The 26,768-nt window shown below is 44.8% G+C and overlaps 1 protein-coding gene across 1 annotated transcript in view; it reads left to right on the plus strand.

Moving 5' to 3' along the window:
• The window catches only part of Plekhm3 (pleckstrin homology domain containing M3), a 154,207-nt gene that overhangs the window by 19,956 nt on the left and 107,483 nt on the right, over nucleotides 1-26,768 (plus strand). The window contains exons 2-3 of the mRNA XM_038339429.1: nucleotides 1,005-1,854; nucleotides 14,007-14,939. Of these exons, the coding sequence (XP_038195357.1) occupies nucleotides 1,230-1,854; nucleotides 14,007-14,939 (1,558 nt within the window). The 5' untranslated portion in view covers nucleotides 1,005-1,229. The remainder of the gene's footprint in view (nucleotides 1-1,004; nucleotides 1,855-14,006; nucleotides 14,940-26,768) is intronic.

The following is a 26,768-nucleotide window of genomic DNA, read 5'->3' on the forward strand; positions in this document are numbered from 1 at the left end:
TTATTGATTAATCATAGTTTCTGAAAAAAATCTCTACACCTGTTTAGCAGTGTATAATGGTATTAATTGATAGTTTTTGCCTACTTTTGTTCGCTCTTTGGGAACTGAAGACATACAGGTGTGTGTATGTGACTTCTGGGCACGTGAAACGCAGCAGTGCCCGAGGAACTTAGACTGCTGAGTTAAATAGCTGTGTGTGGTTGTGTCTGCAGTAGTGAGGGTATCACAGTCAAGGTCTGCTCTACCCACCATGGGGGGACAGCGCTTCTCGTGTAGCATTCTTTCTGCTCACGTCAAGCTGTGAGGTCTGGTATCTCAGGTCCAGAGAGAAGAAATGATGAACTAAAGCCTGCCACTTGGGCCATAATTTTGCCACAGGCTTTTTGCCCAGCTTCCATAAACCCCTGACCTTTAATATCAGATTAGACCTGTACTCCGAGGTCAGGCTGGAAGCCAGGGAGTTTGGCACTGGGAACCTTTTCCCAGAAAAATTGGGAAATTCTGAGGGCCAGAGTTGTCATTAGGCTTTATGGTTCAGGGAGGCACACACTGGTGATTTTACACTCAGGTTTAGTCAAAGCACAGCCTCCCTCTCTACTTCTCCCTGTACCTTCTCACCCAATAGACCATGAGTAATTTCAGTGTTGGGAAAGCATTCATGACTTTAGACACCAGCCACAGACACCTCTTGTCTTTTGCTTACTATTTTCATTCAACAGATGAGAGGTTTTTGTCTTTACCACTGCTCTCAAAGGCAGCTCTGTATGGATAAAAGCAGTTGGCCTTGTTCCCCTTATCAGGGAGCTCTACCCTGCTCTGCTGAGTTCTCACACAAAGTAGAGAGCCATGCGCATTCCTGACAGTAGACAGCTGTGTGCTGTCGTACCCCCATGTGCATGGCTGCCATAGAAGAAGCTGTGAATAGGGAAAATGACCGGACAGACCTGTGTGCTACAGAGCACAGTAAACTGTGTGCCAACGCTGTCTTGTTTGTGTTCTTCCAGGAAATCAAGGATTGGTGCTGCACCACTTTGACAACTACTGCCCTGCTGTCTCATAAATAAGCCCCCTAGGTGTCTGTACTTGGCTTTCTCCAGGCGGCCAGGTGAAGGTTACAGCCACTTGTTTCCACAGCTGCACTGATAAACCATTGCTCTCTGCTGACTGAATGTTCCTGACACCCTTTCCTGAAGCAGTTTAGGAGACTTAGACCTCTTGGACCCTGGGTCATGGAAGCTTTGGAAGTGGATGATATCAGCCCTGCCTTAGAGGTGACCGAGGACTTCTTTAGTACTTTCGATAGTAAGCTGGAAAAGGCTGTGCAGCAAGCAGAAGTTTATGGGATTCAGGAAGTCCCTGAACTGGTGGGGCATGAGGTACTCAGTAACATAACAGACAATGGTGCTTTGAGAAATGTTGCCTCCCTAGGCAAGGGGACCATGATTTGGGACCACTGTAAGAGCAGACTCCTAGAAACCAAAGCTCAGAATGTCTTCCCTGCCAAAGAACAGCTTATGGTCCAGAGAGGGACAGCCCCAGATAACCTTTCCTGGATGGAGCAAAAAGAAGCACCAACCTTCAACTTTTTCAACATCTGCCAGCGTCGGAGGGACAGACCTCGCTCTGTGAATGACTTATTAGATGAGACCACGACTTTCAAGCCAGGACATGCTCGGTCCAGGTCCGACGTCACCCACGTGGACTGGCGGGTGGTCCTTAGCACCATGCCTTTGCAGCAGCAGCAGCAGCAGCAGCAGCAGCAACAGCAGCTATCCCTTCAAGGCCCTCACTTTGCCAGGCCGTCTTTTCTGTTGCATTCACCCAGTAAGATTGAAGATGCTCAAGGAAATACAGGTATGTTTTATATTCGATTTAGTGAACGCTGCTCATTTCTCTGTCTCCCTTACACCTACCAACTTTCCAGTAGCCACACCTGGCTTCTCGCTCCAATATTTTGTTCTTTTCTTCAGATCAGCTATCTTTTTGTCTTCAGAAGAGGTATTTAGTGAAATTATGACTCTGGTTAAGTCTCTCTTCCTAATCGTCTATGTTAGAATACTCTTATACTGAGCACTGTGTGGTACTGCTCATTCATATAAGATCGTTACCAGGTTACACCCTGAACTCTATCAACCTCACCCCCTGGTGTGTTTAAGGTGTGTGGAGACTCTGCCCCAGCTCAAGGGGTCAGGCATCAGTGAAGTCTGGGGAAATTACTCAGAATGAGAGACAATAGATGGCCAACTGAAATGTTTGTCTTATTCTACATACAAGTGAGTGTCAGTGTCCCTAAGTGGATGGAAGAAGCAGAAGGCACAGTGAGCTAGACTGCTCCCAAAGAGCTTGCGGGGAACATGAGTTATGGAGATGATAGTCAGACTCATAGAGTGAACACGGGAGAGAAAGGGCAGGTGTAATCCAACACCTTGTAGAACACTTGCCTAGCATGAACAAGGCCGTGGGTTCAATACCCAGCCCTGTAGGAATGTGGTGGAGAGGGTAGAGGAGAAGAGCCAGTGACAGTTGGGTCTCGTGGTGTAGGGCCTTCATTTTCCTCCAGTTTATACGCAGACGTGTGCATCTGTGTGTCAGACTGTGCTCACACACATATTCTCCTAAGTGACATTAAATGCCATCTTTCCATTTACCACAGCATTTTCCTTCAAGATAAAGAAAAACTTTATGACTACCGAATTTTATTACTGATGATTCTTTACTCAACTCTTAAATTTAAATGGCTTTACCTCAACTCATTGGTGTGTGTATGTGCGTGTGCGTGCGTGCGTGTGTATGTTTATGCTTTCTAGTTCTTTGAACTGAACCTGGTGCCTTGAATATTTAGGCAAGTGCTCTGCTACCAGCTACCTCCGCACTCCTCCAGCCCCTGGTTGGTTCTCTGTGTGTATGTGCGTGTATTTATATAATTTTTGTTGTTGTTGTTGTTGTTTGTTTTGGTTTTTAGTAGTGCCATGAATTCAATTTTGGCTTGCTAGGTAAACGCTCTACCATGAAGCTACCTGCTAGCCTTTATTGTCTTTTATGCTCCACTGCTAATTCAAAAAACTTTAAGTTTTATGTGCAGGAGTGTTTTGCCTGCATATATGTATGAGCACTGTGTGAGAGCAATGTCCCCTGGGTCTCCAGGAGCTGGCATACAGCTAGTTGTGAGCCACCATGTGGGTGCTGGGAACTGAAAGCAACAAGAGCTCTTAACCACTGAGGAACCTCTGTAGTCCCTTTACTGCTGCTTTTAAGTTAGCTTCTATACCTGCCATACCTGTTTGGTAAGTCAAGTGATATATTTAACAATTTAATAAGTAAGCTTAATTTGTAAGTGTAATCTGAGACAAGATATCAGTTTGAATATAGATAAGAGAATGCAAGGTTTCTGTCCATGACATACCACATTTCCACATACGATACAAAGTCACCCTTTAAGACTCTTCTTCCTTGTCAAATCCACAACTTGCCATTCCTCATCTTTCCTTCTAGAGCAATGGTTCTCAACCTTCCTAATGCTGGGATTCTTTGATATAGTTCCTCATGTGTGTTGATCCCTGACCATAAACTTATTTCTTTGCTACTTCATAATTGTAATTTTGCTACTGTTATAGATTAGTGTAAATATCTGAGATGCGCCTTCCAGTGGAGTTGTGACTCACTGGTTGAGAACCGCTGTTCTAAGCTCACAGATCTTCAAGAACTAGGGGGTTACGACTGTAGGGCCAGAAGGAAAGGGATATTGTAAGCAAGGATGTGGTGACTGATTTAGAGAGTTAGGAGACAACACATCGCTGGGACCCCTGTGCCTGAAGACCTGATAACTTTGTATTTGATCTGTTACATTTATGTAATAGCAAAACTCTTCAACTAGCAAATAACCTTAGTAGATTGTTAGAATTCACATGGAATTTTGTCATTAAGTCATCTTAGCCATTTGTAGGACCCATAAGAAGAGGTTATCATATTTCCAACTTTATTTTTCTATTTTTTTCTGATTATAAATTCAAGAATTGGGCATTCTTGACATCTCTAATGCTCTGGTCTTTCGCCTTGAGTGTCTGACAAACCGTGATCATTACTCTTTTTTATTTTGCTTATTTCTTTTCAAGACAGGGTTTCTCTATGTAACCCTGGCTATGCTGAACTCTCTCTCTCTCTCTCTCTCTCTCTCTCTGACTAGCCTCTCTGAGTGCTGGGTTTAAAGGTGTGTACCACCATTCCTGACTTGTGATTGTTATTCTTTAGTTCTTAAGTTTTGAAATTCTGAATACTAATGTATAATGAAATATAAGTAGTGAGTTTGAAAAGGAGATTATAGCATATGAACTTGCAGGCTTAGAATGACATATCTTAGCCACTGCTTGGTCATTGCAACATGAATAGACAAACTTGGGCAAAAGGCATGGCAGGCTTCTCACATCTTTTCTTTCAGACAAGCTCTGGGGAACAAGCAAGTTGTCTCATGTCTTCATTGCCTACCAGGTAAAGAGCAGGGGCCTCCAATACTTAGGCTAAGAGTAGGAAGGATTCTAGACTAGGCTCACCATCCATTCTCTGGAGTATACAGTTCTCATCTCGGTCTGTGCAGAGAGCTAATATGAATTAACCCCGTGGATTTGGAAGCACAGAAATCAGCCAGTCTCCCAGGGTTATGGTTGTCCCACAGGGTGAGTTCCCGGCAGAGCCACCCAGATCATAGCACACTGGGAGGGCAGTAAGCTGTGAGCCCACCTTTGGGGTCTTGTCACATGGATTGACTGCCTGATTTTAGATGCTTGTGAATGCATTCTGGAGACTGCATTGCCTCAGACATAGGCAGACCAGGGCTGACTCTTTCAAAAGGAATGTTGGCTGGACTAGTGGAGAAAGGATGCTTCAGGGGGTCCAACCATGGGGTATGGCTTGAATCCAATCTCATTATTACAGTGTGCGTTATCTGAAAATGACTGGCTAATAAATGTAAGGGGTGGATCATAAAATGATAGAAAGAAACTGACCTAAAAAGGCAAAGTGGCAACAGTTCTTATAAAGGATTTCACAGTGTGTGGTGGAGCCCAAAGCTTCCTTAGGCCCAGCATCTTAATCCTGCTGTCCGCGGTACCCAAGCAACTTTGCCACTCTGAGGACTTTGACTCCACCATAAGAATGTCTGATTTCTGCCAGGTATGGTGGCACACACCTTTAATCCCAGCACTCAGGAGGCAGAGGTAGGCAGATCTCAGTGAGTTTAAGGCCAGCCTGGTCTACAGAGTGAGTTCCAGGACAGCCAGAGCTACCACACAGAGAAACTCTGTCTTGAAAAACCAAAAAGAAAAAAAGAAAAAAATCTTATTCCAGCCCAAGCACTAATCTTAGTTGTATAAAGCCATGCTCTTAAGGAATGTAGATGAGTGTCTGTCTTTAATGTCCTTCTGCTGTCCTATGTCACTGTCTTTTTATCCCCTGAGGAGCAGTGCACTCCGGAGGGATTCCTCAGAGGATGAGGAAGGTAGAGTCCTGCCATCATAGAATGAAGTCCAAACAAACACAGTTTAAATTCATTGACCATGTGGCTGTTAGATAGGGTTTTTTTTTCTTCCTTGAGACAGGGTTTCTGTGTGTAACAGCCCTGACTGTCCTGGAACTTGCTCTGTAGACCAGGGTGGCCTTGAACTTGCAGAGATTTGCCTGCCTCTGTCTCCTGAGTGCTTGCTGTGCCACCACCGCCCAGCAAGATACGTTTTTATATATGAATAATAGATTGTATGCACACACACACGCCTGTAAGTGCAGACACATGGTAGATGAAGATGAGACTGTCTGGAAAGAATATAAACTAAGACTCAGGAGTCTGACCCCAACTCTTGCTTCTGATTTACCCACCATAGAGATTTGAAAAACCCTCTTACTGTCTCTCCACAAACCCACTGAGACAGATTCAGTTATCTCTGCAGTCCTTCCCAGCCTAAAACTGCTCCATTCTATGGTGTGTTTGAGCAGATTCTGACTCATGCTTGTGTAGGAACTAATTGCTATATTCAGATCAATAATTAAAGGTCCCAACAGAAACAAGGATGGTTAGAGTTTTTGAACAAGTAGGAGTTTCTGTGTAACTGGTGAGTACTGCCGCATGAACTGCAGCGGTAACTTTTTAAATAAAAAAATTAAAGGAATCTTTTGTATTCGCTATAGAGCCCCGAAACTCAACAAGCTGCCAGAATGGAACTCACTTTTCCTCCCTGACTGTGCTCCTATTTTCCTCTGCTTCGCAAGGCCAGTGGTCAGCTGAGCTTTTGTTTCCGTAGGTGCCGCTCTGGTGACCCGGTCCGCTCCCGGGCGGTGTTTTCTTGTTCTGAGGACTTGAGGAGAAGGCCTCAAGCGGGGGTTTTCTTTGTGGCCAGACAGACCGCTGCGGTCAGGTCCTTCATCCTGAGCTTTGTGACACTGCTTCAGTTCTCTTTTTTCCATCTTTCACTAAAAAAAAGACAAATTTTTGGAACTTGTACTAAAATGACTGCTTTTTCAATTATGCTGTTTCTCAAAAGCTCCCAAGCCAGGAGAGAAGAAAATATTCATGCAGGGTTGGAATAAGGGAGGTCACCAGGACACAGTCTCTTGCTGAATTTGTGATTCACCCTCCAATAGATTAGTCAGTATAAAGAAGTTGCTAAAATAGGTCACAGGAAGTTGATTGTGTATGGTCATACAGTTTCCACTGGCTAATGATCCCATGTTGGCTACCGCAGCCGTAGGAGTCCCAGTGTGCTTCACTGACGGCCTTCATTCTAATGCTTAACCCTGATGTAAGGGACCCGTAAAAATGGAGTGTTTGATGGTCTTTGTGGGTGTCCTCTTAATGCATTTTATTTTCTTTTGACCGGAAAAGCTGTGGTTATTAAGTTTTCAAACTGCCAGAGTCATCTTTCTAAAACACAGATCATTATGTGCTGCTGTGTTCATAGAAACGAAATGGACAGGACTGGAAAGATGGTTCAGAGGTCAAGAGCACTGGCTGCTCTTGCAGAGGATCCAGATTTGATTCCCAGCACTCACATGGTGTTTCACAGCTGCCCGTAGCTCCTGTCTTAGAGATCTGATGCCCTCCCTGACCTCCACACACATATGCGAAACAGACATACCTGTTGGCAAAAGGTTCATATTATAAAAACAAAACATAAAATTGAAAAAAAGAAAGAAACCAAAAAGAAAAAAAAGTGTTCATTCATTGTCTTATTTAATATTCACAGTGATTTAATATAATAGGGGATATTGACCTAATTCTGGAAATGGGAAATGGAGACTTAGACATGTGAACTGACCTGCAGTCATGTGGCTAGGTCTGATCCCGAGAGGACATGTGTCTGCTCTGTCACACTGCCTCATGACTCTTAGGATGCTTAGGACTTACTTGCTCCACCATAGATAAAACAGTTTGGTCCAGATTGAAGTTCTGGAGATTAGAGCTCTACTCTCAACTTTCCCACTTGGTAACATAATTCTTTCCTTGAACCTCTTTGCAAATCTTAAATCAGAATGTTTTCAAAACCCAGCGAACAGTGGCATGTGGCAGAGCTTGTAATTGTAAGGCTGGTAACATTTTTCCCTTCTCATCAGTAATTGAATACTTGCAAATGCGAGGCACTATGTGCCACAGCTGTTAGCAAAAATTCCAGAGAGGGGCGGTCCCATGGCTTCTTACCTGTCTGCTCTGTTCTTCTCAGTGTATTAACGATGCCTCTTCTCTCCGTTCATTGGTGCTACGTGGCTACAGCAGTCCTAAGACTCATAGGAAACTCAGGCAGCGACAGCAACTCTTCTGAGTCTCTTTCCCAGAAGCTCCTAGTATCACCCCAGTTTCAGATAGGGTATTGTAAGTGGTTTAAACAAATTATGATTCTTTCCTCAAGCCAGGGAAGAGGTCATCTCTCCTGAACATAGTGCCACCATATCTGAACAATTTGGATTGTCCTGGTGGAGCATTTGGCAGGTTTTGCCTTAGCTGGGGTTGAGAGAGTGAATTCCTTCTAATCATGTGTATCTGCGATTCTCTTAGTACACAAAGATGTGGTGATGGAGTGCCCGTCTTTAAATCTAAACAAGGGAGATTCTTTTACGTTTATTTTCTTTAAATTATAGAACCAGAACAGAAAGTTCACTGTGGCGTGTACTAACATAAAAGCTTATGTTTGAGATTGCTTATTAGGTTAAAAAGTTGGGTTTGTGACCTCCTAGTCAGTTTACGTCAGAGGAGAGAAGCTGACCAGGACTGACTTGACTGTGGCTACTACTGCCTACCACAAAGAATTAACATGACTGGCCCATATTTGTCTTAGAGCCTAGGCAGGTGACCTGCCTTTTTTCTAGGTTTATGAGGGAGAACAAATAAGATACCCACTCTTTGCCCATAAAGAAAGTTCTCCAGTATAACTATAAAAAGGTATTATCTGATGCCAGCATCAAAAACTCTTTTCTGGCAGAACATGTTTTTTAAGCTGAGTCTCGGGAATAGTGACTGTATTATGCTGGCCAGAAGTGTGTTAGCGTCATGGAGCATACTCAAAATGGCTCCCATAGTGTCCTGCCTTCATATGCTTACTGGTCAGTGCCCGACTAACGCCAGCTTGCTAGTTTCCCTTCTCTCCTGTACCTGAAGAGAACAAATGCTTAAAATTAGTTCAAAGTGCTTTCCTTACTTCTGCCTTGGACATTATAAAAAACCTTAATGTTAAACAAATTAGACAGCTGGCAGCTGTGTTTTATGGGCTAAACATGGCAAGGAAAAGAGAAATGTTGGTGATCCAGGATGCCGGAGTAGTCTTCAGTGAGGAGGGGTACTTCAGCTGAGAACTGAAGGCTGCCTACAAACCCAGGGTGATGAGAACATCCCCACAGAGTGGGATGGCGGGGAACTGACCTGCAGGAGAGAGTAGGGGGCTCAGGTTACACAGGATATTCAAACCAGACACATTGCCTTAATGTGGTACGTTTCAAATGTAAAGGTGGGGTAGGGTAGCCACCTTTCCAGTTAGTAGCCTTTTGTGCGTGTACATGCCACCCACACGATTAGACTAGCCATGGGCTTTCATTTGTACGCTCCACCCTGGGAAGGAGGGGTGACCTCTTGGCAACTTTAGGAGAGGAACTAGGTGACTGTCTCTGTCACAGGAAGCCCCAGTTCTGCTCCTGACCTGCTCTTGCATGCCGTCTCCTTTCATGTGAGTCCCTCAGGAGGGAAGGGCTATTACTCATGAGGGCTACTTGTGACACTGCCCTGTAACCCCAGGGTCGCGGCTGCTGCAGGCGTAAGCTGCATCCCCCAGGCAGCTGCTCATCTTATCCTCACGTGTCTGGTTGGTTTGGAGCTTTGGTGGAGAAGAGGGATGCAGCTTATTGGGTTTCCTCAGGCCTCCGTGGCGCATAGAGTAGATTGCTGGACAAAGGACTAAAGAAGCCGATGTGCCCAACACATCAGGAGGCTGTGACAGGAAGAAGCCTGGACTTGAGAGCTAGACGCTGGGGAGGAGTGGAACCAGTTAGGTGGCTCTGCTCGTCCCTATCAAGTGAGGTGGGACTGCGGCAGTGGAGAGAAAGCGGGACACACGAAGAGCACAAGGGGTCAACCTGAGGAGAGAGGGAGTATAAACCAATAAGGAAAGAAAGGCCCACCATTTGGAGCACAACTCCCCCTTTCTGTCTGTGCTCAGTAACCAACTCCATCTTTTCCTCGGAGTCCACCTCCTCCCCACGCCTTAACCAGAACTACTCAACCAGATGGAGCTCGCTTCTGAGGTTCGGAGCCCATTCGCTGCTTCACTTGCAGACCCATTTGATTGCCTCGGCTGTGGGCTGTAAGCATAGGAGATTGTAGCCAAGACACCTATTGACACACTGGCAGATGCTGGTAGAGCAGCCGCTGGTGCAGAGAAGGGGGCCAAGAACACTGCCCTTTCCTTTGCCCAGTAAGTGTGGCCTCCTGGGGAGGTGAAGGTGCGGAGTAAGTACGTAAAGCATTGGAACTAGAGGGAGAAAGTCTGGAAAGTATTGCAACTTCCGAGGCCTTGAGGCTAGAATGTACATGGCTTATTTAGGAGACACAGGGAGGATTGTGGGTGGAGTGTGAGAGAGGGTGAGAAGTGTTACAGAGAATTATCAAGGCCAGACCATACCCCACAGAACATGGGTTATTCGTGTGCGATTGTGAAAATAATGTAATGAGTTTGAAAATTCTGATATTTTGCAGATACATCCTGAAGTATTTATAGTTGAAGTGATGTAATGCCAATAGTTGGCTTTCAAACATTCTAGGGGGAAAAAAATGAAATAAAAACCAAGAGTTGGAGAGAGGTAGAAGTGACAAAACATAACACTAGAAACTTGGTGTGTGTGTGCGTGTGTGTGTGTGTGTGCGTGTGTGTGTGCGTGTGTGTGTGTGTGCGCGCGTGTGTGCGTGTGCGCGTGTGCGTGTGTGAGTGTGTGTGCGTGTGTGTGTGTGTGAATGTGCGTGTGTGCGTGTGCGTGTGTGAGTGTGTGTGTGTGTGTGTAGACCAGAGATTAACAGCATCACGTGCCTCCTTCTGTCTCTCTTCACCTTGTTTTTTGAAACAGGCTTCTCACTGAATCTGGAGCTCACAGTTTTGGCTGGATTGGCTAGCCTGTGAGTCCTCAGCCCCCACGCGCAGGGATTACAGATGTGCACCCCACCTGGCTTTTTACACAGGTGCTTAGGATCCACACTCAGGTCCTCATTTGTACTTTGTGGGGTTCTGTCCGCACACCAGTGTTTTGTGACACTGGATGGTGCTCCCTTTCCATGGCATGTGCTGGAGGGCAAGCTTGCGAGTGTGGACTGAGTAAGTGTGGCTTGGGATGTGTGGAGGGTTTTGGCTGAGAGAGATGTGGGAAGCTTAGTTTGGAGAACTGTGAGACAGCCAGGAAGGAGGCCGATGGAATCTGATGAAGGTGGAGGTCATGAAAAGGAACCAATGACCAAAGAGGAACTCTGGCGGTGGGGATGCAGAAGTGAGTCCGTGCCCGCCCTGCCCGGAACATTCTCCCTTCCCCTTTAGTCATCAGAGTCAGGTCCCTGTGCCACTGCTCTGCGGTCGACCGGAGGAGAGGGAGGAACTGAAGCAGCTGCGCTAGGCAGCGCAGTGGAGGTGAGGTGGCTGGGGCCCGCTAGCTGCTTAGTTTTCTTATGGAGAATTATTGGGTGGTAGTTCATTGTGAAGGTTAGTGATTATGGTGATTTGTTTAGAGCATGTGTCTGCATTTTTTGTTTGTTTGTTTTTTTTTTTTGCTCAGGAAATGGTGTAAATCTTATTAGTGATCCTATCTGAACCACTTATGTTCATTAAGATTGAAATTCTCTTGTGAAATTAAGCACTTTAAAATGTATGTATAAATTAAATGAGTTAAAATGATAAATCTAGGGGGGAAATCCAACTATGACAAAATTATATGTACACACACAATCTATTTTTCCAATTTTTCAGTAGCAAAAATATTTAAAAATATACTTCAGATCCAATAGAAAGTAATAGTTGCCAGAAATGAGAGACATGGTAGTCCCCCAGACCTCTGTGATTAATGATGTTAATTATACAAGCACAAAATCCAAAAAATATGATCAAGCATTCCTGCTCTGAGAAAGGACTGGGTTTCCCAGAAGCTTCCTGGCCCCTCCCCTGTCCTCATGGCTCTTGTTAGGCAGTTCACTGTAGCCCAGGCTACCTCAGACTCACGGTGGCTCTCCTGCCTCAGCTTTCTCAGTACAAAGATGGAAGGTCTTACTGGGTGGGAAAAGTGTTGAAGCACTCGTTAGCTTTAATACCTGGAGATTTCCTAGTGAGACTTCTTGTCCCTTTCCACGTGACCTGTCGTCCACATCTGAGCTCACACCTCAGGCAGGAGTGAGAGCGTGGCTTGGTGTGCTGCTGGGCCCAGCACAGTTATAGTCACGCTCGGAATTAATTCCCAGTAGCTGCAGTCAAAAGCTCTCAGACCAGTAAGAAGAGGCGGCGATCTCTGTCTAAAAGCAGGAGAGGTGGCTTGTTTCACAGGACTCATGGCTGAGCCGCCGGGTCACAGGAGGAATCAGAGGAACTGACTATGCAGAAGGCAGCCTGATGGAGATGCCAGGGGAGAGGTGGCAGTAGGGCCTCTGACAGCCCTGCCTCCCTCCTGATTGTCAGGAGAGAAAAATGCCTGCCGAGAGTAGGCATCCATTATCTCTTTCTACAAAGGGATTAGCGTGGGTTGTGAGAAATTAATGGCTTTTTAGTTAACACAGAAATAGTAATGAATTAACATTAGGACGAGAGATGTAAAGCAGCTAAAACAGGCCTTTCTCCACCGCCTTTCTCTCCTTTCTTCTGTTGGTTTGCTGTTTTAAAATGAGAGCTAGCTAGGCCTTCCTTCCTTCTTCCCCTCCTTCCCTCCTTCCTTCAAGTGTGACCTATCTTCAGGGAGTGACTCAGCTTGTGGCTGTCTGTAGAATGTGTCAGCAGAGAGATTGAGGAGCCACTTAGACATTAAAGTTTCTACCAGGTTACTTCTTTACCATTCTCGTGCATGGATGTTCTGTCATGGCAGACCAAGGTCTCAGGAGACTAGGCGTGGTCGTCCTTACCTGTGGTGTAAGCACCCAGGAAGCTGGGGCAGAAGGGTCTCGAGGTTGAGGCCAGCCTTGGCTACAAAATGAAAGCCCATCTCAAGAAACAAATTCTCAGAGTCTCTCTCCTACAGTCCCTTTTATCCACACACTGCATGGCATTCGGTGTCAGCTGTCCTGGCCTAAGGATGCTGTGACCAGACAAACGTGCAAGGGAGAGGAAGAGGGGGAAGAGGCTGGGGACGAAGGACGAATTAGTCCTCCCATGTGTCAGATTCTGTGCTAGAAGCTTTATTTCTAATTTAACAAATACTTTTCTTTTTTGCTTTTCAGTTTCAGTTATTTGAGACAAATGCATGCCGTGTAATACAGGCTAGCTTTGGACTCATGATCTCTGTGATCCTCCTGTCTCAGTTTTCCCAGTGCTAAGATTACAAATGTATGCCTGTACCCACCTAACAAATATTATCTTACTGTATTGATAAAGCATTGTCCTGTGTGCTGTGCTATAGAAAAGAGAGCTTACTCCATTAGTGAAGACAGACTTTAAAAAATAAGTAAAGTATTGTTTGTATGGACATTAAATAACTTAGAACAATATAGTCTGGTAGAAGCCTGTGGTAGAGGATTAATGTAGTAGGGCTACCTGATGCTGACCCAGGGACCTATGTCTACAGATGCCATGGGGGAAGGCGAGTGAAGTCAGGAGAAAGTTCAGTATGTGCTCGCCAACTGAAGCTGTGGGATGCACAGATAGCAGAGTCCGACTCAGAGAGAAAACTGTCCCCTGAGGTGAGACCTCACGGGTGTTGTCGTGGACCCGAGGGTAGAGGTGATGCTGGCTAGACGGTCCAGGTCTGATGGAGGACTGATGGGCTTGCCTGCGGAACGGTTTATCAGCTCACAGTTCACACTCTGCTCTCCCTTTCTGGCGTCAGGAGCCCAGGAAAGGATAAGAGACGAACAGAGAGTTGGCTTGTGTGACGGGAATTCTCTCTTGTGGGTTGGAACTCTGCAGAATTTGCCTAGAAAGGGAGGAACATGGCCAGTGTGATCAGACGCACAGGGCATACCTGTTCTGGTCACAGCTTGTCCAGCATTTGTTTGTACACATTGACAGTGCACACTCTATGTCCTCGTGCACCTGGGCCTCTGTCACATTGACAGTGCACACTCTATGTCCTCGTGCACCCGGGCCTCTGTCACATTGACAGTGCACACTCTGTGTGTCCTCGTGCGCTCACTCATCACCTAGGGTGAGGAATCCCCAGACACACCCTGCCAGTTAGTTACCACCCAGGAATTTTAGTATCCTTGCTTTCGGAATCAGAATGATGTCAGCCCCCTGTGCGGTTGGTTTCATGTGCCTGCCTGCTCATAGTTATTACTTTAGCTTTTCTTTTCCTCTTTCTAGAACACAAGCAGACATTCCCAAACATCCTGAAGAAGGGTTATCTGGAGATCAGGAAGAACCATGACAGTTACTGGCAAAGCTGCTACGCTGAACTCTCGCCCTACGGCCTGCACTTGTACAGCCTCGACGGCAGTGGGAACCGGAGCCTGCACGCCACGTTCCAGCCCTCACACTTCCAGAGCATTTCTGTTCTAGGCAGTCTCGAGGCCAGGATGGTGGACACTGTTCTCTGTGACAATTCTCAGCTGCAGCTAAAGGCAGAGTCCCCGTGGGAGGCCCTGGACTGGGGGCAGAAGCTCTGGGAAGTCGTGCATGCTGCTGTGCCCAGTTATATGGGCCGGCAGGATGACCTGGCAAACTCACCAGGACTTGGTCATCATGTTGACTGTACACAGAGCCACTGTTTACAGAAGAAATCCAGTGGGCTGCTGTCCTCCCCTGTCTTGGATAGCCCCAAACAGTACCAAAACATCCTCAAATCAGGGACGCTCTACAGACTGACTGTCCAAAATAACTGGAAGGCATTTACATTTGTGCTGAGCAAGGCCTTTCTTATGGCCTTCCACCCTGGCCAGCTGGACGAAGATCCCCTGTTGAGCTACAATGTGGACGTGTGTCTGGCTGTGCAGATAGACAACCTGGACGGTTGTGACTCTTGCTTTCAAGTCATTTTCCCCCAGGATGTCCTCCGCCTCCGGGCTGAGACCCGACAGAGGGCGCAGGAATGGATGGAGGCTCTGAGGACAGCGGCCAACGCGGCAAGGGGTTCTGAGCAAAGCCTGCAAGTCACGCTGAGGAGCAAAGCTAAGGATCAAATAGGCGGCCACGAGCAGCGGAAGAACAAACGCCAGTCCGTGACCACCAGCTTCCTGAGCATCTTGACAACCCTCTCTTTGGAGCGAGGACTCACTGCTCAGAGTTTCAAATGTGCAGGTATGGAGTGTGCGTCCAGCCTCAGGCTCTCGCCTGAGCACCCCTGAATTCTACAGTGGGAGTTCATTTTAAACCTCATGTGACAGTCACAGATGGTTGTTAAAATTGTGTTTATAAAAAACTATCTCCCCTCCAAGAAGTATATATACTTCATTAAAAATTTGCTGGGTTCCAGGCCAGCTAGCACTACAGAATGAGACAAGACCCTGTCAAATATATATATATATATGCACATACATATATATATATATCTCCTAAGAGCCCATGGGAGGATTGCCTTGAGTTGAAAGCTAGCAGGGGCTACGTATCAAGTGTCTGTCAGGGCTACAGTGTTACAGTGTGAGACCTTGTCTCAGAAATAGCCCAAACCAAACCAAACCAAACCTGTCCATCCTAATACTCGTTGGTAAAGTAAATAGAAGCCATGGTGAATGTCAGAGAATCAAAACGACTGGCCAAAGCCTGACCAGACTGGAATTCAGGCTTCCCGAGTCAGCCGTGATCCCATTTCCTCTCCACTGTGGTTGTGTGTGTCACAGGTTGTTTCCTGACGGAATTTTGAGTCCTGTGGCTGTTGGAGCTTTTTAGGCAAGGCAAATGTTCTTCCCTGGCAGCTGAGGTTGACTTTGTCAGTTCCTGGTATGGTAGAATCTACAGAAGTCAGCACTGTAAACAGTGTGGATGGTGAAGAGAACAGAAGTCAGCACTGGAACAGTGTGGATGGTGAAGAGGAGGCACTAATCAATCGGCAGACAACTCCTGAGGCACAGGGAAGCCCGGGTTCTTGGAGCTGTTCTGTGAGGTTCACACAGAGTGGCCTCAGGCCCAGTGCTCTGCTCTGTCCATCTACTGTAAGCTGAATTAAAATCCCCCTTTGCTAAACCCTCAAATTTGTTATGATAATTTAATACAAAGACAGACTTAATTGGAAACCTGATTGAGAAGTTTTAAAGTCAAGCGTTGTAGACTGTCTATGTTTATGCTGTTTAGAAATGAACAAGAAGCTCACCACCAGCCAGAGCAGGTTTTGTCTCTGTTCTTACTTCTGCCCTGAGAAAGAGCAGTGGTGGTCAGAATGAAAACACACTCTTTAGATTCAGTGTAGTCACAGTGGCCACCTTTCTATTGGAAAGTAGTTGACTTTAAGGAGGGTCTCGATGACTGTGCAGTAGGAACTTAGAGATGGGACTGGCAAAAGGAAAAACTCTGAGCCAGAAATAGCAGGACCACCAGATGTGGCAGCACATACCTGTATGTCCAGCACTTGGAAGGCTGAAAAGGAGGGTTGCCAGTTTGAAGCCAGTCTGGGATATATTCTGAAAACCTGTCTCAGAAAATAAAAACACATTGGGAGAAACACTGACCTAATGTAGAAGCCCCAGGAGGTTGTGTGTGTGTGTGTGTGTGTGTGTGTGTGTGACAGACTAGACCTTGTGCTGAATCATCCAGCTACTTTTGAAAGTGGTTTTAAAATAAGAGGGCAATGGTTTTAGTAGTTTGGTGTATTTAATTTGTCTTGTTTTTTGTTTATTTTAGAAATTGTTAGTGTTTCAGGGTCTCATTGGTGCATATATTATTACATTTCAGAAGTCAGGCATTCAACAATAAGAATTGCTTAGAAGATAGGCTTCCCAAACTAATAATATACTTGTGTGTCATTAGATTTCTCTTAGGGTCAATAAATCTCTTGCTATTGGAACATGAGAGAATAGCCCAGTCTTGTTCACAAGGCTGTCTCCAGAGGATCGCTTTAAGAAACTGTGTAGTGGGAGAGCGCAGACCGGCTGGGGCGGGCTGGGGCGGTCTGCCAGGGCTGTCCATTTAGTTTGTGCTCACCACGTTTCTCTCAGTTTGCTTCCTGATGCAGAGTGCATTGCCCATGTTTTGCAATAAGGGAAGGGAATATTTGAGAACAAACTAATCTAAAAGTTGGAGAAATTAAAAACAGGAAAAGGCAAAGAGGCAGCAAGAAGGAAGCTAAGTAGAAGAGGGAAAGTATTACATAATAGGCAAGAATAGTACTTTCTGGCAGCGTCACCCAGATCCCTGTGGTAGAACGCATCCTAGGTTGTTGAAATTTGGTGATTGATAAATTTGGCTTGCTGCATGATATCTGAGTAGGGGAGTGAGGGAAGTCAGACCATGTAATGCAGTGTAGCACATTCCAGAGTAAGATCAGTTCTGTTTCATTGCCCTCTTTCCATCAGGGAGTGTGGTACTCAGCTGCTTCTTGATAGGTGTAGTTTACAGACCTTCATTTCCAGCACTAAACCAGAAGGGACAGTGGTTTTCTGCCTCAGGTTGGAAATTATTCTGTGTGTCCTGTAGGGGGCAGAGTCTCAAAAGAAAAAGAAAAACAAAAACTTAATAAACAAATCTGAATGTTTTTTAAAATTACTCAGAGGCAGTTTGTTAGATTGCTGTAGCAGATGAACCTTAGCTCTGTTCATTTAAATCACTGGCTCTGCTTTTTGTGATGTTGTCACCTCCTTATGACAAGAGACTCGGTGGAAAAGCAGCGGCATAGCACAATTTGCCTTCCCTCCTGCCAGTCCGCACATTGGGCTTTGTGTGTTTTTTGAAAAGCAAATTTACAGAACTTCATGGCTTTAGTGTATCTCTAGTGTAGATTGTTAAGTTTTCAGTGTCTGCTTAGTCCCTCCCCCTTTAAATATTCTGAACAAATAAGTGTTACATGGAAGGGTACCCTGAGTAGACCCTTTATTCTGATGTCATTTGATTACTAGCGATTCAGAGGAGCCACACTACTTACGTTTATGTATATAAAACAGGACAATTGTCCCATTTCACTAAATTCTTTCTCTAAGTGAAGAAATCTCTAGATCCTTTAAAATATTTTTAGAGAGTCCCCATGGAGAAAATGGAGCATAGCCATCCGGGACTCCTGAGGTTAGTTTTGAAGCCGTATGCTGGTCCACAGCGGCATACTCCTTGCCTTGTGCTTAGACTTCGGAGAGGTAGATTTCATTTTGTTTGATAGCTGCATCACTTCCTCCTCCTCAGTCCCACCGCTGCTTAGGAGGCTCTTGTGGCAGAAACTTAACCGTGTTCGTGCCTTCCTCCCTGCCTCCCCCCCCCACCCCCCGAGCTTGCCAGTTCTTCTTCCTACCATCTGAAAACCCATTCCTGTGCACATTTGACCATTTCCTGCTTGCCTGGTACTTGTGTGCCTGGGGTCAGTGCTCCAGAAATATGGATGCAGTAAACACATTGGTAACTGCCAGACAGTAGCCATGCCAAGATTCACAGGCCTTCAGTGGTGGCGCAGGTAGGGCTGTGGAACTGCAGATCTCTCATATTTCTGGCCTGTAAGTAAGGCACTCAGTAGGCTGAGTCTCATGTTGGGCCATGACATCACAGCACTCTTGAGCAGAGCAGCACGTGCTGGACTCTGTAGGCTGAGTCTCATGTTGGACCATGACATCTCAGAGCTCTTGAGCAGGGCGGCACGTGCTGGACTCTGTAGGCTGAGTCTCATGTTGGGCCATGACATCACAGAGCTCTCTCGAGCAGAGCGGCACGTGCTGGACTCTGTAGGCTGAGTCTCATGTTGGGCCATGACATCTCAGCGCTCTTGAGCAGAGCAGCACGTGCTGGACTCTGTAGGCTGAGTCTCATGTTGGACCATGACATCACAGTGCTCTCTTGAGCAGAGCAGCATGTGCTGGACTCTGTAGGCTGAGTCTCATGTTGGACCATGACATCTCAGAGCTCTTGAGCAGGGCGGCACGTGCTGGACTCTGTAGGCTGAGTCTCATGTTGGGCCATGACATCACAGCGCTCTTGAGCAGAGCAGCACGTGCTGGACAAGGTGCACAGTACTGCTATTTGGGGTGCTTTAATATGGCCTCTGTGGAAGGTGTCTGCAATAGAAAATGAGGTGTGCTTCTTTGAAATTATGGGCTGGAATTCAAAATCGTATTTTGACAATGAGGAGCTGTGACGCTAAAATATTAATGCTTAAAAGATGATTGTGCTGCTTATTAAAATATTTATGAAGAAGTACATACCCATAAAAGGGTCTAAATCTGGTTATTCGTAACTGCTTTATAAAGTAGACTATCAGACAGCATGCCTGTTTCCTTAGGGATTTGACATATGCATCTGCTTATTTGTGCTCAGCAGATGCATGTTTTTCTTGGTACAAGCACACGACAGTAACTTTCCAGCACTTGAGACCTAGCAATTGAGTGCAAGAGTTTGAAGAGCCTGGGACTTTATAGTTGTGACTGAGATGCAAAGCTCACCTTCAGAAGTGTTCCTGTGGACTGTTTTGTAATCTGGAGGTGGTTTGGGTGTCCCACTCGGCCGTGCTCATGAGTGGAACTGAAGTGGAGTGTGGGAAGGAAGAGGAGCGGACCTTGCTGTTGTTTTTATGGCTTTGCTCCCTGGCTGCTGTTTAACCTCTGGGGACTGCTGTTGGTGACTGCATCTCTGGCATTAAGAGCTGTTACTTTCCTTTTTCTTCCCCTCCAGCCTGGGGGGGGGGGGCTCTAAGAGGGGAGAAGTTTTGCTGTGAATTCTTCAGCCATTTAGTGCAAATTCCTGTAATTACCGGCATTGTGTCTCCTCTGAATGGCACATAATACAGCAGAAGCCATTCCTAATTGAGACCTTACAGGAGGTACAAATCCCCTCTTTGTTCAGCCTGACAAATTAGTGCCAGAAAGTGGCAGGGTCCGAGTGGGAATCAAAGGCAAGAAACACAAAGATGGAACTTAAGGCTACAGTAATAACCCTCTCTGTCCTGAAGGGAAAAAAAGGTAATGACCAATGAAAAAATGAAGGGTTGTTTTTGTTGTTGTTGTTGTTGTTGTTATAAATTCCCTTGACATGACAGCACCTCGGGGCTGCTCTATTTATTTAGTAAAAGTGATTAAATAGTAATACAACAGGGCGGCCCATTGTGTCCCCAGGTGCCCATCGCACAGACCCCTGTTGCCTCTGCTAATTGATTGACAATGAACCGCGGAAAAAGTTTGTTGTTAGGACCTGGGATGTGGGAGCATCCTCGCACCCTTGTGTGTCTCCGCATGCATGTTTCATTTTGTGTGAAGTGGACTCCAGTTTGCCTCTGCCTCACCTTACCCCTTCTCTCTCCCTTACCCCCTGACCTTACTTTTCTGCTCCCCTTTTCTCACCGACCCCAGACAGACAGGTAGTGGAGAGTTAGAAATTGTAGTCCAGGCTTTGGAGAGACTTAGCCTTGGGGTCAGCTCCTGCTCTGGATAAGGCAGAAAACGTAGTCTGAGATGAGAACAGGGAAGGAGGATCGGCGACACTTTATGGCAGAAAAGGTGGTTTAATGTGTAGGCGTGATGGCTGTCTGGAACTAGTCTTTGCACTAAGGTTTTTTTTATTTTTGTTTTTTAATGAAATTCCTTGCTCAATTTCTTTTTTCTTTTCTTTTCTTTTTTTCTTTCTTTTTCTTTTTCTTTTTCTTTTTTTTTTTTTTTTGGTTTTTCGAGACGGTTTCCCTGTAGTTTCTAGAGCCTGTCCTGGAACTAGGCTGGCCTCGAACTCAGAGATCCGCCTGCCTCTGCCTCCCGGGTGCTGGGATTAAAGGCGTGCGCCACCACCACCCGGCTTCGATTTCTTGAAAGGAAAAAAAAAATCCTCACACCATCACAATTTACATTTGGGGGCAAGTATTTTGGGGCTAGAAACAAAACCTTTTATTTTTCCAGTGGCCCTCAGTTCCTGAGAAACCAGATTTGATTACTTGAGGATCAAATCTGGCTGCTGGTGGTGGGTGCTGTACGCTGTGGGAAGATGACCAAAGGCCTCTAGGCAGATAATTAATAGGTGCTGGTTATATATGCTCAACTAGCTAAGCTGAAGATAAATCCCTAATTTAACTCTGTTACAGCTGCAAAAACAAATCATTTCAAGCCCCCAGGAAAGCAAAATACATTAAACAAACAGTATCGACCTCGCTAATACCACATGGCATTTCATGTGATAAATGGGGGCATATTTCTGGCGAGTGCCTGTTTTATGACGTCCTTTAGACATAAAGGATACCTTCACCCTAGCAATACAAGCATCCCTGATAGAAAGTAGAGAGTGGTTAATTATTCATCCAGTAGCTACCAGTTTGGAAGTAAGCAGCATTTCTGCATTGGTCCTCATTAGTTACTTATTGACCTTGACATAAATTCTGCAACGTAGTTGAGAAAGAGAAATTGAATCTGGCAACTGATAGTGGGTGTAAATCTACTTAAAGGAAGGTTTATTGGTTCCCAGGTGCAAAGATGAGCAGTTGTGTAATTTACTCTTAGGCGAAAAAGTATAAAAGTGTTAGAGAAGATTTGTTTTCATCCTATGTGAAAAAAATGGGGAGGGGGGGTAATTTGGTGTACCAAATTGGCAGGTCTTCTAAGGAAATGAACTTGGAAACCAAAAGAGAACGTTTTCCTTTATGCTTGCAGTTCTTATATGTGTGTGCTGCTTCAGATTTACCTCCCTTTTGGTAAGGATAGTAATAAGGTGAAGATTTATTTGTTTAGTGTATAGGACAGTAGAGAATTAGAGGAAGAACAACAGGAGGAAAATGCAGCTGTGGCTCTCAAGGCATAGGATCAGCTTGCGTAAACGAGAAGTCCTTTGCTGTTGCCTGGCATGCCGTCCAAGGCATCTTGTCATTGCTTTGGGTTGTGGCTTCTTACTGGAAGGAGAGATCACTGTGTGTGTGTGTGTGTGTGTGTGTGTGTGTGTGTGTGTGTGTGTGCGCGCGCACTAAATGGCAAAATTTTATTTCTCTAACCTTGAATATGACTACAAAGGTTGCTGGTAGTAAAAAAATTACCAAATAAATTTTAACTTGAATGTTCATGTCAACAAATATTTAGAAAGATGAAAATTTATTTGCTCATTAAATTTATTAGATATTTATCAATCACCTTATATGTATCACACATATTCTCCCAGGATCACTGGAAACGTAAAGAGGAGTGAGGTACAAGCTGTGCCCTCCAAAGCCTTGCAGAAAGCCCCTTCCCTCAAAAAGCATGTAAAGAAATTGGAGAGAAGGCTCAAGAGAGAGTGTGGGGTGGGGTGGTCACAGACTTGAGACCATTGCTCCAACTCTTGCTTATACAAAAGAGTTCCCATTGTGATTTAAAAGCTGAGGAGTTAAAATGGCCTCTACTTTCTTGCTCATTTTAGATGTTTTTAACTTCCAGGAAACCCGTCTTGGCTTTTATCACATCTAGCAGAAATAATATTGTCTGCCCATTATATAGTAGATGCATGTAAGGCACAGCAGAAGAGTAGGTATAGCCTGCAACCCTGAGGACTGGAGTTGGTTGAGGATGCACACAGGATAATGAGCTACTAGATCAGGTCTCTGCTGTGCAGTGCCTAGCGTTTAGGGAAACATCTGGCCTAATCCCCAAGACAGTGAAACTTGGACTCTCAGAGGTTATAGTTCTATTGTTTTGTGAGTGACTGGCAGTCTTACCCAAGCATTGCTGACAGAGAGGTCCATGTCAGTCTAAAGGCTGTCAGTGAAGGGGCAGAGCTTGTTAAGGACAAAGACTGGGGTCCCGCCTGGGTTTCCAGTTCTTCCACTTGCAAGTTCTGTTACTGTGGATAAATGGCTTCGTTTCTCTGTACCTTCATTTTTCTCATCTCAACTATGAGAACATATTTACATCTGCCTTATTGTTTGACCTTAAAGGCAAACAATAGACAGGGTCCAGCACATCATAAGGCTAGCAATTATTAATATTTGCTTACCTTTGATAGCATTTGCCTTGGTAAAGATTACATAAGTATACATACCAAAGTTACAGCTCTTACAACCCGGGCTTGAACCACTAAGATATAGAATGATAAAACAGAGCAAGTCAAGCTAGAGGAATGGCAGAAAACAAGTGCGCGTTAGAGTGATAGGTACCTAGTCTTGTATTTAGATTCAGAAGATTAACCACAAAGATGGAGAGCAGAGGAAACTGACCAACAGTCCATGTGGGCATATAAATGAGGCAGCTGAAAGCCAGCGTTTGGTCGGCTTTGGTCCCTAAAGAAGAGAGGAATGACTTCTGAGACAGCTCGACTGGTGAAGGCACCTGCTGCCAAGCCTGCCCACCTGAGCCAGATCATGTGAGCCTCATGGTGAAGGGAAAGAACAGACTTCTGACCTTCACGTGTGCATGGTAACTCACAGCCCTCTCCTCGAGCCCTCCCCCACATGAGTAGACACATGCAAAATTAACATTTTTAAAAAGAGATATCCTTAATGTTCTCTGTCCTGACCAGGGCTCATTTGGAATGTTCAGTTATGGATGTTGCTCTTTAAAATAAACACCTACATCTGTTGATATAGAAGACAGAGAAGGAACTATAATCATAGTGTACACATGAGACTAGATGAGGGGGATATAATGTGAGGGTCACGTGTTTGAAAGCTGACACTTACAAAATAGGTGCACTTAGTGTACTTCCATCTGACGAATGTAACAACTACCTCAGGTGGTTTGGAGAAAATGAGCAGAGGCCTGTCCAATAGGGCTAGAAAATGGCAAATTTCAAATGTCAAGATACTTAGATTGAAGGCTGGAGAAATGGCTCAGAGATTAAGAGCACTGGCCGTTCTTCTAGAGGATCTGAGTTCAATGCCCAGCACCTACATGGCAACTCACAATGGTCTGTAGTTCTACATATGAACTCTGGGCACCAGGTACACAAGTTTTACACAGCTATCCATGCACAAAACACCATACATATAAATTAAAATTAAGGTATTTTCTAAAAAGGATACTTAGATTGTCTGAGAGTTTTCTCAGTTGCAATGCAGAGAGACTAATTTAGGTCTCCTGCAAGTGTTTTTTGAGTCCCCACTAAGTTCTGAGCACTGTGCTTGGTGTGCAGAGAACAAGACAGCCCTGTTTTGTGTAAGTGATTATGACAGTTAACTTGAGGTCGTTAGTTCTCTTTCTACACCTGAAAGGTTCTTGCTCTATATAGCCCCTTTTTTTCTCTTATCCTGTAATACTTTGAATGTCTCTGGTTTAGAGAAAATGAGATTAATGTCTTTGACTAAATCACATTCAGTAGTAAGTACCTTTCTTCCTTTGGTGAAGAGAGCCTGTGCCAGTACGAATACCAATTGGCTGAAAAGACAGACGATGGGCCCTTTCCTGGCTCTGATGTCTTCCATTGTGTAAATTGCTCTACATTCTACCCTTTTTAGAGTCTAAGTTTCTAGGTCTAGAAAAAAAATCTTAAATAAAAATATAAGTAACAGGAATCTGAACACACATTGAAATAGTAACGTAAGTCTGTGAAGAACAATGTTATATAATTTGTATTTAAAATATTTCATATCCTGAAATTCAAAGAGATTTGATCACTATGTAAGTAGGCCGTTTGATTTTATAGGATATAAATTTGCCTTTTTGATTTATTCCTAGTATTTTCATCATAGAAGTCACATGTATCTCTTTGATATGTTTCAGAAGAAAAGGATCATTTTGAATTTCAGAAGACAGGGATCTTTTGATGGACCTTCCTGAACTTCATAGGCATCACTGTGCTCCTGTGCTCTTCTTTTTTTTTTTTTTTTTTTTTTTTTTTTTTTTTTTTTTTTTTTGAGCCGTTCATTTCTCTGAGTCTTTGTTGCTATACTTTGGTCTGGAAAGTTCTTGTCCCTTTTTGTAGCTTCCTTTTTGGCTAACATTGTTCTCATCACATGCTCATTTCTAGCTAAACTTCTGAAGAAAGTTACTGCATGATTGGATGCCACATGAGTTGAAAGTTTGTTTACTGCCCCATCCCTGGGAGAGAAATTGGTCTAGATGTGGTTTAGGATAGATTGGGTAGGTCAAGCTCCATCTTAATTCCAACCTAGGATCTTTAAACTTCTAAGCTCCTCATGGACCCCTAAGGGTGAGAATCCTTACTTGAGAGGCTTTCTAAAATCTAAGGCAGGAATACACTTATGTGAAAATTTGCCTTTGTCTTGAACTCACTATCTTTTTATGTAGCTATCCTTGAACTTGTGATCCTCCTTCCTCGAGCCTCCTGTGTACCCAAGGCTTACCTCCAAACTTGCCGTTTTTTGTGTATCTATAGATAAGGTAATATAATATAGTAGCAATACCAATTTTTCTTGTATTATTTTTAAAAATCTAATTGTTTACTTATTGAGAAATATGGACTATATATAGTCCTAGAAATTGCTATGGGATAACCTAAAAATTAATTTTATAGTAGGAAATAGTAAGACTTTATGCCTACATGTCTTTCCACATTGATAAATGCTAACATTGAAAATGTTTTAATTAAACCAAATCAATAAGAAACCCAAAGAACACCAAGTTCCTTCTCTTGTTTTGGATAAAAACTTGGGCATATTTACAAAGCAATGACCCTAAGGTGGTGGTTGCTGTGGGAGTCTGTTGATTTTGACTGTAGATGTAATTCTGTATTATATAATCTTTGTTGAAACCCTCTGCATATCTTAAATGTTCTTTTCTTGCAAGTATTTCTGGGCCATCTCTACCTCTGCTCCTTCCTCCTCCTAACATCCTAGGCAGAACTGAACATCATCCTCACAAGATCCTTGTCTACTCATATGGACCTCTGCCATGGGCCTGGGACTTCTTTCACTTTGTGCCCCAAGATCTATCAAAGGATGGCTTAGCACCCACATTAGAATCTGGTGTGGGAGGTGGGAAGGAATGTCTGGACCAATCCTATGACCTGTTGAGTTAGAGAAAGTACTGGCCTAGCTATGTAATGTTGTTGGGGGCGGGGAGCAAAGCTCTGCCGCTGGATAGAGAGGAAATAATCATGGCACACAGGGAGAATGACAGTTTGTAAAGATACAAGGGGAAATTCTGTATTAGGATGAGGTGTTTAATTTTATTTGGGCATGTTAATTAGGTGAGTCAAAGGGCTTCAGTACTTTGATAGCTGGACCTTGGTAGTCACCATCAGGAGGAAGTGGCCAACTTCCAACATTCCAAGGGAATGGACCTTGGTGACTAACTCTCGAAATATAATCTAGTGGTTTTTAGCAAGGCAGAGGGAATGGGGGAGGAGGGCAAGGCCTGCCAGGGCCAAGCTTGCAACACCGAGCTCTCTAGAGTCCCTTCATCCGCTACTGAACTGTCTCAGTTGTTTACAGTTACTAATAGATGTTGAGTGTAAAACTTTCTCATGCCGAGCAGTTCCTAGGCACGCTTGGGTTTTTGCCACATGACCTCTCGGAGCCTGTTGCTCTGTTAATATAGTGGACAAGCATGCAGCATTTCCAAACCTCCTTAGTTTAGGGGTGACAAGACTGCTCCAGTTCACATGCCAGCTCCAGTTTTCCAGGGCCACTGCCGTTCGCTCTGACCGGCTGTAAGTGCTCAGGGACTTTCATGACCCTCTCAGCTCTGCTGATTCGCTTAAACAACCCGTAGAACACAGAAAAGATCTGCACTTCCAGTTAACCATTTATTGTAAAGGATGCGAATCAGGAGCAGCCGAATGAGCAGACTGCTCTGCATGGAGACTTAGGGTCCGTCATGACCCCGTCACATCATCTGTTGAAAGTGAGAAGGCCCCCAAGCTTCTGTGCCCAGAGTTTGTAGTCCAGTTTTGTCATGTAGGTAAAGCCAACTGAGTCATCAGCCACATGATTGAACTGTCTTCAGGCCGCTTTCCTCCCTGGAGGTCAGGCTGATTTGGAGACTGTGGTTGTTCTTCCTGGCAACAGCTAGCTCTCTTGAGTGGCCCACTATGAGTACTTCATTACTATAAAGTCAGTGTGATTTAAGGGACTCGGGAATAACAAAGGCATTTGGAACATTTGGG

The sequence above is a fragment of the Arvicola amphibius genome, chromosome 8, assembly GCF_903992535.2.
Source record: "Arvicola amphibius chromosome 8, mArvAmp1.2, whole genome shotgun sequence".
Classification (NCBI taxonomy): domain Eukaryota; kingdom Metazoa; phylum Chordata; class Mammalia; order Rodentia; family Cricetidae; genus Arvicola; species Arvicola amphibius.